General features: G+C 32.5%; 1 protein-coding gene across 7 annotated transcripts in view; it reads left to right on the top strand.

The window, feature by feature from the left end:
* Positions 1-13286, top strand: part of LOC127729718 (bromodomain adjacent to zinc finger domain protein 2B-like) — a 68492-nt gene that overhangs the window by 50632 nt on the left and 4574 nt on the right. For all 7 annotated transcript variants that reach the window (XM_052237581.1, XM_052237584.1, XM_052237583.1 and 4 more), the window contains 11 exons: positions 469-578; positions 1328-1402; positions 2527-2764; positions 3113-3169; positions 4039-5239; positions 5941-6099; positions 6836-7068; positions 8252-8424; positions 9113-9359; positions 12083-12172; positions 12519-12575. In XM_052237581.1, the coding sequence (XP_052093541.1) occupies positions 469-578; positions 1328-1402; positions 2527-2764; positions 3113-3169; positions 4039-5239; positions 5941-6099; positions 6836-7068; positions 8252-8424; positions 9113-9359; positions 12083-12172; positions 12519-12575 (2640 nt within the window). The remainder of the gene's footprint in view (positions 1-468; positions 579-1327; positions 1403-2526; positions 2765-3112; positions 3170-4038; positions 5240-5940; positions 6100-6835; positions 7069-8251; positions 8425-9112; positions 9360-12082; positions 12173-12518; positions 12576-13286) is intronic.

Genomic DNA, 13286 nt, shown 5'->3' with positions numbered 1-13286 from the left:
CAGAAAATCTCTGATACCCAATGGTGATATTTCATGTCACTGAATGAAGAGATAGTTGAAACCTTTCAACTGGGTGACTCATATTTTTGTGTTTATACTTTCAGTAGTGTGTGATTAATTCTTTCACTTCATCTGCTTCAACATACAGGCAATTCACAAAAATATTTTTCATGTCTCAAGTTGAAGCAGTTTTGGAAGAGTTATTTTAAAGATTTTCAATGTAAATATGTAAATTGAAATTTATACTTTTATCATATGATTAAAAGCAAAAATAGAAGCTTTGAGATGATTTTAAAAGATGCTTTAGAAAGAATGAAATTTCAGCAATTTCCATGTTACGCTAATGCCTGATCTTTTTTTGTCAAAAAAAAATTGGTTTACTTTGTTTTCCAGAAAACTCTAAAAAAAAAAACAACAAAAACAAGTAGTGCTGTATCATTAGGGTAAAAATATGTTATCTCCTTTCAGATGAGTGATTGGTTACAAGAAAAACCATTAGAATCACTTCATCAAAACCAAAGAGCATCAATCTTGGCCTTCCTTTGTAATGAGTTGTTATGTGGAAAGTCTATTTCATGGTGAGTGTATATGGATAGAAGAGCTACACATTTTTTTCTAATGATTTTCAATGATACACTTTTCTTGTGTCATCATTCTACATAGTTGCCATAATTTTTATAATATTCAAATGGCATAGGGATGCTAATTTGGTGACTGCAGTGTAAACTATTTGTTTAAAGCTCAAAATTGATCAAATGGGTTTTCAAGGAAATGAGGTTGGTTGAATAAAAGCATCCATGCATCCAATAGCTACACAATAATGAAACACTTCATATTCTAACAGAAGAGTAATATCCTAAGATTTTATAATGTCTTATCTAATATTTCCCCCTGCCTTTGCTTACAAAGAATAATTTGATTGATCATTTGGAATGTTGTTTTAGTAGTGTCTTAATATCTCTTTTTTTTTCATAAATTTCAACTCCATAAGTCATGCAACACCAAATTTATGCTTACAAATGTGGCAAGTATAAGAAATACTTGATTCATTTTATCTTATTCAATATAATTGAAACGATATGGCTGTCGATCAAAGTGCTGTTTTTAATTTTGCTGCAAAATTTGCAAGATGCATCTCCTTGTAAACAGTGTTATTTTAAACATAATTATTTGATGATGCAATCTGCCTTTCCAGAGTTTTTCATCACCTATTATGCAGGTACTGGGGTTTAGTCAGTAGTATTATCATAGATGTGACTAAAGCTCTTTCCAGTCTCTTCAGTTATGAAAAGTGGACACTGTTAAAAAATTATTTTGTATTTTTTAGTGAAATAGAGAAGAATTTAGACCACATGGGTGATATTCGAAGAGACAAATGGGTAATAGAAGGACAACTTCGAAGGTCAGTTAATACTTTACATCTGCACAAATACAAAAAAATAGAAATTACGGGGAAAAGTCAATTACAGAAAAAGCTAGCAACACACACACACAAAAAAAAAAAAAAAAATGGACGCCAGGACATTACTTTGGGATTTCATCAACAAACCAATGTAAATGCAGTATGTCAATTTTTAAAACACATTTGATATATATATTTTGAATTTTTATCAATGTGTTTCCTATTTATTGTATTGCCATGGTGTGATCCCTTTGCACCTGATGATTGCCTGGTGAGTTGTTTAGCTTCCTTTGAGCCTTTAAACATTCCACCCATATTTTGTGGTTCACCGATCAGGTTAAAGTTAAAATTTCCCAACAGTTTACATATAATTGGTAGTTGTGCATTTCAAAGTATAGTAGAAATTGAATTATTTATTTTTAAAAGTGTTATGTTCCTTTGAAACACAAGGAGGAGACTTGTGTCACTCTAATTGAATATTGATCCTGAAGTTCATAGATTAAAGTGCAAGCATACTGTAAATTCAGAAATTATTGCGTGCTTTTATTATTGCGATTTTTTAAAAATTAACAAAAATGCGAATTTAACTATTGCGAATTTTAGAAAAGCAATATACAGATATATGTATTTGATATCAGAATGCGAGTTTTTATTATTGCGATACTCAAGAAGTCGCGTTATTCACGTTAATAAAAACCTCGCAATAATTTCTGAATTCACAGTAGATCAAGGTTAAAACCTAATCATCATAAATCAAACTTAACATATTGTTCAATATTTTTGACTCATATAATGATAAAAAGGGTAGGAAGATTACTATTTAAGGTCAGTGGTCCAAGTAACAAGTCAAGTTAAAAAATTTTAAAAAACCGTAATCAACAGCTTGATACAATAGTAAAATGATACACTGACATCTCATATAACTTGGTACATAAACTAAGAAGAAAGGAGGGTCCATATTATTTCATATTGTCTGAATAAGGACAATGTCGTACCATAAACAGAAAATTTGTGTTTTACAGTGTACAGTATATCTACAGATAAGAAATTTTATATCATTACAGTTAATTGTATGACTTTTAAAAGAATAGAATAATTACAGTTGTCGAAAATTGTGTTTCAAGGTTAAGAGTAAAACAAGGTAAAAAGTTCCGGTCTCCTACTAAGCCAGTTAGAGAAGATGATAGCTCAGTCCACACAAAGGATGGTGACGACAGTATTCTAACTTGTCAAGATGGTGATGAGAGTACGTGTTTAAGTGTTAGTAAAAGAGGAAGTGATGAAGAAGAGGAAAAAGATGATGAAAGTGGAAATGAATATGATGAAAATCAGTCTGTAAAAGATAATGAAGGGGAAATGGAGGTAAGTCAGAAACATTTACCAAAATAAATACCAATTCTAAGTTGATTTCCATCTATTATAAAATAGTTTTGGAAGATTCCATTTAGTTTGTCAAAAGGAATTTTAATTTATATTGTATAGTAGTAAAATTTATTATCAGGTGTGAATTCTGCAGTGTATCACTGAAAAACTTTCAGTAGCTGTTGATATGAAAAAATGCAAAAGTCTATATCCTTTGATATAAGCTTTCATCCTTGTATATCTTGTCTTTTGTCCATTTTTTTTTCAAGCTATTTTTTTTCAAATTGAAAGGTACAGCAATAATCTTGTAGTAGAGTTGCTGTATCAGTTTATTATGGTCTATTCCAGGAAGATGAGAATCTTAGTTTAGAAGAATGTGAGAAAAAGATTGAGAAGTTACAAAAGGTATGGAATTATAATTTGCTTCCACTTCAGCTGTTCTAAATGCTTAAATGCTTAAATACATTTAATAAAAGATAAATATACTAGAGATAATTCATATTCACTGTAAGAACAAAAAAGACTACTTTTTTCATTCCATTGAGAAGGACTGTTGAGAAACCGTAACAAAAGGTACTATGGAGTTAATTCTTTTGTTGGTGTGATTGCTAATGTCATTATGAGACAACTTGTTCCACATCTCCTTATTTTCATATACGTAAAATTGAACTGAACAACTTTAAAGTCATCTGTTTTCAATGGTTTACTTTAAAGTCATCTGTTTTCAATGGGGAGAGAGAGAGAGAGAGAGAGAGAGAGAGAGAGAGAGAGAGAGGGTTTGATTGATGAGAACATTATTTTGGTTTCCGTTCTCTAACTTCAGTTTGCCTCAACCCAATGTTATAAAACTTATGCACAATGCTTATTACTACAAAACACAGATCAAGTCTGAAATTGGGTGGTGTCACTTTTACCATTCATGAGTTATGTCCCTTTATAAACCTTGAAAAAACTTAAGTTTGCCTCAACCAAATGTTATGAAAATCATACTTATAATCAACATAAAATACGGTCTTAACTACATGAATCCTGCATCTGTATGTAAAAGTTGACTAGTGCATATTTACAAGCTGGGGCATCTGTGGCCCATAGACACATTCTCCATTTATTTATTTAAGGTTTGCATCTACATGTAGTTTTAATATTTTATACATTATTATTTACAATTTCTAAATTTATATGTTTTGCATGCTGAAATCAATCTCTTAAGAGAGTGTGGCACACAGTTTTAATATTTTAGCAAAGTTAAAAGAACAGATATTTATGTATTTCAGCAACATGCTCAACATAGAGCAAAAGTGTTCAAAGCATCTCATAGAGTTCGTGCAATAACATTAGGACAAGATAGATACAAGCGACGATACTGGGTGCTTCCGAAAGCAGGAGGAGTTTATGTCGAAGGATTAGAATCCGGTAATTTTGAAGAAAAAATAATGATAAAGGATTGTGAAATTAAATCAGAATCAACCAGCATGACAGTGGAACAAACAAAAGAAAACTTTAAAGATATTAAGGAAGAAAATGAATCATCTTCTTCGAAGAAATTGAAAAGCTCAGAAAATTCAAATTTAGGATCTTTAGAAGTATCTGATAATGTGAATATTAAATTGGAAAGTAGTGATTTCTCAGGAAAAAAAGACAATGATGCTGAAAAGACAATGTCAGATGCAGAAATGAAATCTTGCAATGGCGAAATTTCTACTTCAGCGGAAAATAGTGCAATAAGTTTACAAACAGAATCAAAAAATATTTTCTTACAAAGTCCTACTTCAAATAAATTGAGTGATTTGTGCAATTTATCTACAGTAAAGTCAGAGCGGAGTGAGGACTCTAATCTTACCATACCACATGCTCATTCATCACCCTTGATCACTCCATACTCACCATCGCCATTCAATATGTTCTTTAACTCATTTTCAAATCAAACAACTGAATCAAATTCTAGTCCACTGCCAGCCCACCAACATCCAAAATCATCAACACCTTCCACTGACTCAAAGTCAAGCTTTCTCAGTATTGACACTCTACTTAAGAAGGAAAATGAACCAGTAAAAACGTCATCCGCATCATCCATATTCAGTACATTTCCATTAGCCCAAGATCAAATAACAATGACATCAAATGACGATCAGAAGCCATGGTTCAGTATATTACCAAGAATGCCTTGTGAAGATTTATCAGTGGCTCAGGTCACATCACAATTGGGAATGCATGGTCCTTATAATTCGCTTCCGTTTTTCTCACCATTAACTGTTAGTGCCTTTCCCATTCAAAGTCCAACTTTTTCATCATTCCAAATAGGACAGTTAACAAATTCAAATCAGGATGAGGGTGAAATAAAACAGAATATGAAAATCTCAGAGACAAATAATTCTTTCAAAATTCCTAGTACACCAAAGATGGAACCAAATACATCAAGCTTTTATGATCCAGGAGAAATTAATACTTATGATGAACCTCAACCCATTGAAAAAGGTGAGTAAAATTATTATTAAGTCTTGATCTATTTCATTTGTTATGAATGATAATAGTGGACCTTGAGATACTCTTTTTGTGGGAAATACCAAAATCAAAACCTTAAACAATGAGCATGATGAGGTCAAATGTGTCAAAAATGAGATATTTGTCAATTGGATCAGTATTGTAAAATGTATATGGATATTGAGATGAGGAGTATATGTCAATGAGACAGCATCCCAACAACACAGTTAATACAAAAAAAGAGGTCTGCACATTGCCTTCAACAATAAATATGTGTCTTGACCATATACCAAACATATGCTATGATGACACAAGGAAGAATGATCGACATACAAGCATAAGGCTACTAGTCTTCTAGTTTAAATTAGCAATTTTGTTTAAAACTTCGTACTCACTGAGTCAGCAATAATCAACTATCTGTACTGGAGGTATACCACTTGAAAATGTAAAGTATATGGAAAAATGCATTGTAAGCCCTCTCATGCGTACATTTCTTTCAGTTTAGTACAAATTATAAGGTAGGTTTATATGAGCAATGTATTCACGACCTGAATGATCTTTTTACTTGAATATGAAAATTATTGGAGTAAATTCCCTCTGACAGATCAAATATGTGCTGAGGCAGGGGACATTTGAAAGCTCTTCTTTTGTTATCTTTTAAAATGTTGATGTCAATCTATGTTGATTTTAAATAGAAATGACAGAAGGCTGGTGGAGAGTTGTAGATCAGAATCAAGTGAGAGAGTTGATGAGATGCTGTCATCCTAGGGGAATTCGGGAGAAGAATCTTCAAAAAACATTACAGAAATTTCAAGAATATGCTTGTGAATCATGTAGCAAAGGGGATAAACATGGTGAGTATCCCTAAGGTTTAACAAAAAAATATTTTAAAAAAATTGAGGGATATATGACAATAAGATTATGAAGATAGTTACTTACCAACAACTTGTTAAACCAAATTAAAAAGTGTCTCATATGATCTGCAATAAAAGATATATGACAATACTATATATAAGCTCAATATTCCCCCAGAGTCTAAAGAGGAGCAGAATAGATTTAACAGACACTTCCAGAGACCTACTTCCATACTACATGTGTACTATATACCGGTATATATATATATGTTTCTCTAACTTAAGTTTTATTTTACATCAAAGCTCAGTTCTCAGTTACCAAGAAACCTACAACTATAAAACTTGGTATAAGGATGGATTTATTTAAAAAAAAATATGTATTGATTAAAATCAAATCTCTTTCTTTACCTGATAAATAAAATCAGATTTTTTATGGCCCTGTCGTCACTGGAGGGGGCATTAAGTGTTACCCTTGTCCATCTGTTTTTTTAACTTCTGTGAATTCATTTTTATTTGTTGGTTACTAGCTACTATTGAATTGGGGGTTACGGTGAACCAGATTTTTAAAAGTTTGAAGTATGACAAATTTTGTATAGTCTTGTATGGAGAATTTGTGAAAACCACAATATCAAGTACCAGTAGCTATGAAAATACAATTTGTCTTGAATCCAGGAAAATTGGTACTCGTAAAAATAATTATATCTAAAAATTTATAATCATTTAAACTTTTTCTCAGTTGTATCCCTTGAAGCGTCTGACTCCTCTGATTCTGATGAGGAAAATAAGCAAACTAATGAAGACAAAAAGGAAGACGATAATGAGGATGAGAAACAAGGGAAAAAGAAGAAGAAAAAGAGAAAAGAATCTGAGGAATCTGTTATAGATCATGCTCACCAAGTTGAACTGACTGTGCTGGATGCAGTGGAAAATCTGGAGGAAAGGGTGGCATCTGCTAGTCTACAGGTTAAAGTAAGTTTGATAATTTATATTTACATTTTCATTATATTACTTTATATCATGTACCGGTATATATCATGTGACCTTCTATTTTCCATCTGATATTTTTTTACATTTCATTTTATTTAAATTTTTTTCTGAGTAGGGTTTATTTTGGTTTGATGCAGTATGATTAGCAATTAATTTGTCTCTAATTGTTCACAGAAGCAATTAAGTCTATCATTTTATGTTGACCTGATTTTCTCACTCAAACATTAGGTTTATCTACTTGTTACTAATTATGTATGACAGCACTTCTTCCAAAATCATCATGTTTTCTTAACCTGCTCAGTATTGATTTAATTACTGGATTTCAACTTTATTTAGGTTTTGAAAAAGTAGACTGATAAAGTGTTTTCTGTATTTGTTAATATTTTATTGCTTAATAAAGGTGACATCTGTAGAGAAGAAATGTGTTTTGAAATTGAAATAATTTTTCTGACTAGCGTTTTATTGCAGTAGTGATGGCTTTTTAACAAACTTTAGTTCAATTGATATAGCACACTTAAAGCATGCATTTGTCAAATTAAAGGAATTGTATAAAAGTGCTGATTATTCCTTTGTGATAAATTCCTTGCCCAAGATCTCCTCCATGAAGATTACCTTGAATACCTACTGTTGAAATGCATTAATGAAATGGGATAACAAAAATTTAAAACTTTTTTTTGTGAAATCTTCAATTACAGGTCAACAATATTTAGTATGTATATATGTTTTAACAAGTATATATGCATCTTAAATATGTGATATACAGCCTTGACCACATTTTCTAGCTTCACTTGTCAAGTTAGGTTTTACAGATAAGATCTGATCCTATTTTAGTATTTATGAAAAGTCAGTAATAATATTTGTAATATGGATAATATGGATTTGTTGTAACAAGTTTATTTCTTTCACATGACATATCTCATATATAACTTGATCTGATTTTTGCATGCTGCTGGTCAGGTTTAAAGTTTTATGGAATAGGTTTGTTCCTGAGTAAGCATACATGAAAGAGTAATAATATTTGGTTGTAACAAGTAAATGTCCATCTGAAATATGTCAACTTGATAGGACTTATGTATATATATATATATATAAATATATGCAGATCAACAGTATTCATACACCACTCTAGATATCTAGAATTGAATACTTTTTTAAAATGTTATAGGGATGGAAAGTTCCACAAAGAATCTCAGATGAATCTGATATTAAGTTGGTAGATAGATTCCATGTAAATCTCAAAGAGAATGAAAAATATCCTCTAGATGTTGCCAGAGAAAAACTTATCAACCTAGAGCCAAACATAGAACGACGATATCTTAAACCTCCATTGTGTAAAAAGTAAGTTAACTTATTTCAAGGATTAATGAAATATCATTCAGAGGACGTTAATTAACATGGCAAATTTATCCATTAAAGCGCTATTTCTGTCTTTATCATGCAGACAGAGTAATATTGCCTGAAACAGCTCCTTATGTCTTGGATTCTGAAAGGGCTACTGCATATCTGTTTAACAATATTAATGTTCAAAGGAGAAACCCAGCAGCCTGATTTAATCTACCAGTAATAACATAAAATATTATGGCACACAACAACCAACCACAACTACAGGACTGCAGGCTCCTGGCTTTGGACAGACACATAAATAATGTTGCTAGGTTAAACATTTTTGTGAGCACTAGACCCTCCCCAGAAAAAGATTTGCCAGGGTACATGATTTGTAAGAATGGATACAAACTAGTTTATGTTATATATCATATGTGGGAACTTTATTTGTGAATAATTATGTACAACCATAACTTCTTTAAATTCCTGTATCCATATGCCTTATGGAGGCATACTTCAATGAAGTTCAACCTAAGTTATATTTTTTGACAAACTAACATCTATGATGAAATTGCCACTGTATAGATTATTATCTTATATTGTAGGAAAGCTAGACTTATATTTTTCAATATCAAAATGTAAATGTTGTATCAGATTATGCATAAACATATTATGAATATTTGATATATTATTTTTTTTGCAGTCAACAGATAAATTTGGCCAACATATCTGCATCTAGTTTCAATGATGGGCATGATTCTAGTCATTGTGATGAAAATGGAGATGAAGATAATTATCATGAGGAACAACCTAGTACTCCAGCTCCTGTACCATCTGGTCTTTTAACTTGGAGAAATGCTGTTGCTTTATCTAAATCTCCTGCTCAGTTGACTTTATGTGTTTATCAGCTTAATAATGCAATATCATGGGAAAAGTCCATTATGAAAGTGGTAAGTGAATTATATAAAAAAATAGTCATATAAAATATCATATTTGTAAATTATGGGTTGCCAAGATCAGAGTTGACAACAAGAATAAGAAATCTTTTTAACCTTTGACCCAGTAATTTCAAGTTACCAGTAGTTATCTCCCTTTCTTCAAGTAGCATGTCAATAATAAAGGGGTCACTGTGTTAAGGGTCTCTAATATTAAGTCAGTTATTTTCAAGTGTTTCAACAGAAACATGTTAGAAAGTGAAAAACAATGATTTTTGTCAAACTTTTCATAGAAAGCATTGAAACATAATATTAGATCCTTTTTGTTGTCGCATGCACAATATGTTTCTGGTCCTTAAAACCAAAGGGTCTGCTTTCATGAAATGTGGAAGAGAATTCAAGTTTATGCTAATTTTAATGTAATAAATATTCATTGATACATAAATTTAAGAAAAAAAATTATCTGTTACCTATCTAGTCATTGTTAAAAATACAAAATTGTGATAATGGCCTTAAATCAGTATTTGAAATTTTAACTAGAAATAGGTAAAAATTTTGACCTGCATTTCATTCTTCCCAAGTAGGACCTGTATTGTTATTTTTTATTATTATTTAGTGATAACTGTTCACTAAAACAGTTCTACCTAGTTCATAATAAAATAAGTTTTCTATTGGGGCCATTTCTCAAAAACCTTTGATATATCAATTATATTTCACAGCGACAGCTATCTTCCTGTATAGTACAGCATTGCCGGAAAAATTTGAATTACTATGACCTATATTTGATGCTCCAGAAGCACAAAATGTACTGAGTGTTTTTTGTTTGTTTTGTGAAATCAGTTATGTTTTGTGTTTAGGTTTGTTTTTAAGATATATAAACGATACTTCACCACTACAATCTTCATGTATAGCAGAACATTTGTTTCAAAATGACCTTTTTAGCTTACCTTGCCCAAAGGACCAAGTGAGCTATTCTCATCACTTGGCGTCCATTGTCCATCGTCGTCCGTCGTTAACTTTTTACATTTTGAACTTCTTCTAGAGAACCACTGAATGGAATGGAACCAAACATGACATGAATGTTCCTAATGAGGTGCTGACCAAGTATTGTTACTTTGAAGCCGTTCCATCATCCAAGATGGCCGCCAGCGGGGGACTTAGTTTAACATAGGACCCTATGGGGAATACATACAAATGTGTCTTTTTTTAGAGAACCATTGAATGGAATGGACCCAAACATGGCATAAATGTTCCTTATGAGGTGCTGACCAAGTGTTGTTACTTTGCAGCTGATTCATCATCCAAGATGGCCACCAGCAGGGGACTTAGTTTAACATTGGACCCTATGGGAAATACATACAAATGTCTTCTTTTAGAGAACCACTGAATGGAATGAAACCAAATATGGCATGAATGTTTCTTATGAGATGCTGACCAAGTGTTGTTACTTTGAAGCCGATCCATCAACCAAGATGGCCGCCAGGGGGGGGGACTTAGTTTAACATAGGACCCTATGGGAAATGCATACAAATGTCTTTTTTTAGAGAACAACTGAATGGAATGAAACCAAACAGGACATGAATGTTCCTTATGAGGTGCTGACCAAGTGTTGAAACTTTGAAGCCAATCCATCATCCAAGATGGCCACCAGCGGGGGACTTTGTTTAACATAGGACCCTATGGGAAATACATACAAATTTCTTCTTTTAGAGAACCACTGAATGGAATGAAACCAAACATGGCATGAATGTTCCTTATGAGGTGCTGACCAAGTGTTGTTACTTTGAAGCCGATCCATCATCCAAGATGGCCACCAGTGCGGGACTTAGTTTAACATAGGACCATAAGGGAAATACATACAAATGTCTTCTTTTAGAGAACAACTGATTGGAATGGAACCAAACATGGCATGAATGTTCCTTATGAGGTGCTGACCACGTGTTGTTACTTTGAAGCAGATCCTTCATCCAAGATGGTTGTCAGAGGGGGACTTAGTTTAACGTAGGACCCTATGGGAAATACATACAAATGTCTTCTTTTAGAAATTACTGATTGGAATGGAACCAAACATGGCATGAATGTTCCCTATGAGGTGCTGACCAAGTGCTCTTACTTTAAAGCAGATCCATCATCCAAGATGGCCGTCAGCGGGGGACTTCGTTTAACATAGGACCCTTTTGACAATACATTCAAATGTCTTCTTTTAGAGAACCACTGAATGGAATGGAACCAAACATCGGCATGAATGTTCCTTATGAGGTGCTGACCAAGTGTTGTTACTATGAAGCTGCTCCATCATCCAAGGTGGCCACAAGCTGGGGACTTAGTTTAACATAGGACCCTTTTGACAATACATACAAATGTCCTCTTAGAAAACCACTGAATGGAATGAAACCAAACATGGCATAAATGTTCCTTATGAGGTGCTGATGAAGTGTTGCTACTATTTTTGCCGATTTACCATTCAAAATAGCTTCCAGGATTTTTTAATTAAATTACAGGGCCAATATTAAACCAAATTTGGCCTCAATCATTATTTGGGTATCTGTTATGATTTTACTCTATTTTTACATGATTTCCAAAACCAAACTAGAGCCAGGTGAGTGACACAGGCTCTTGAGAGCCTTTAGTTTTATCAGTTATGACAGGAGACCCAATTTGTAAAGCCAGACCAGCTTGTATACATATAAAGCATCATGATTATGTGAAGAATCAGAATTGTACTTTTTTTTCTTTAGTTATGTCAGATTTGCCGTAAAGATGATAATGAAGCAGAATTGTTGTTATGTGATGGCTGTGATAAAGGTTACCATACATACTGTTTTAAGGTAAGTTTTAATACCTTTGTTTTCTGTAAAAAACACCTTGTTTTTTTTAATGCCAAGAAGGTTCTGTTCAGAAGGAGATTGAACATTCAACTATAAAAAGTTCAATTCCTTGGTAGCAATTTAAATACATTAAAGAAAAATGCAGAATGCTAATGTTTTAAATTTTGTTTTATCTGATGAGTCACCAAGAAATGTCAGAGATTGTAGATAAACTGAATAATGACTTCACCAATGAATGAATGATACACAAGTCACCATTATTCCAATTTTGCAATCCTTATAATATAACTCAAAAGCAACAAATCTACTTTTCACTTATTTCAGTTTTGATGACTTTACATTTCAGCCGAAGATGGAAAACATACCAGAAGGTGATTGGTACTGCTATGCTTGTATATCTAAGGTAATTTTTGAACTATTCAAGTCAGATACATAATATATTCAAAGAAATCTGTTCTATTTATCGTGGTAGGTCTTCATAATGCATATGATTTCACCTAGATTATTTGGAAAGCTACTAAATTTTTAACTTTCAGCAATATTTCAACAGGATCCAAATCTTTGTAAATGTAGTTAAATTTTTTTTTATTATAGTGAAAGTTTAACTCAGTTAGACAAAATTCACTGGATAATTCATGAATGCAACAGGGTTAATTATGATAAAACTGTAATTAACTTCCATAAAACAATGTATTAGCCTTTGAAATTTCCTCAACATGGTCCTTCCTTTTTTTTTTTTTTTTTTATTTGATGGGGGGGGGGGGGGGGGGGAGAGTAATTTAACTGAATTTGTACATGCACTGAGGGACAACAGACAATTTATCCCCTGACAACTGGAAGACTGGAAGATTGTTCTGTCATGACCATTTGGAAATCATTTGGTTGTGTCTCATAAACATATACCTCACATCTCCAATTATTCTTAATATCCTAATTCATTTCTACACAATGCAGATCCAGGATTTTGAAAAGGGGGGCCTTGGGACCCCCAAACTAGACAATGTTTGGATTGGAACAGGTAAAATGTCTAAATCAGCCGTAAATCTAGCTCCATTTTAGGGGGGGGGTAGAGAATCCTGCCCCTTTCCTAAATCCTACTCTGCTACATCTTAAA

This window comes from Mytilus californianus, unplaced genomic scaffold (genome assembly GCF_021869535.1).
Source record: "Mytilus californianus isolate M0D057914Y unplaced genomic scaffold, xbMytCali1.0.p SCAF_2, whole genome shotgun sequence".
Classification (NCBI taxonomy): domain Eukaryota; kingdom Metazoa; phylum Mollusca; class Bivalvia; order Mytilida; family Mytilidae; genus Mytilus; species Mytilus californianus.
The sequence above is the reverse complement of the archived record's forward strand: the minus strand, read 5'-3'. Positions and strand labels throughout refer to the sequence as shown.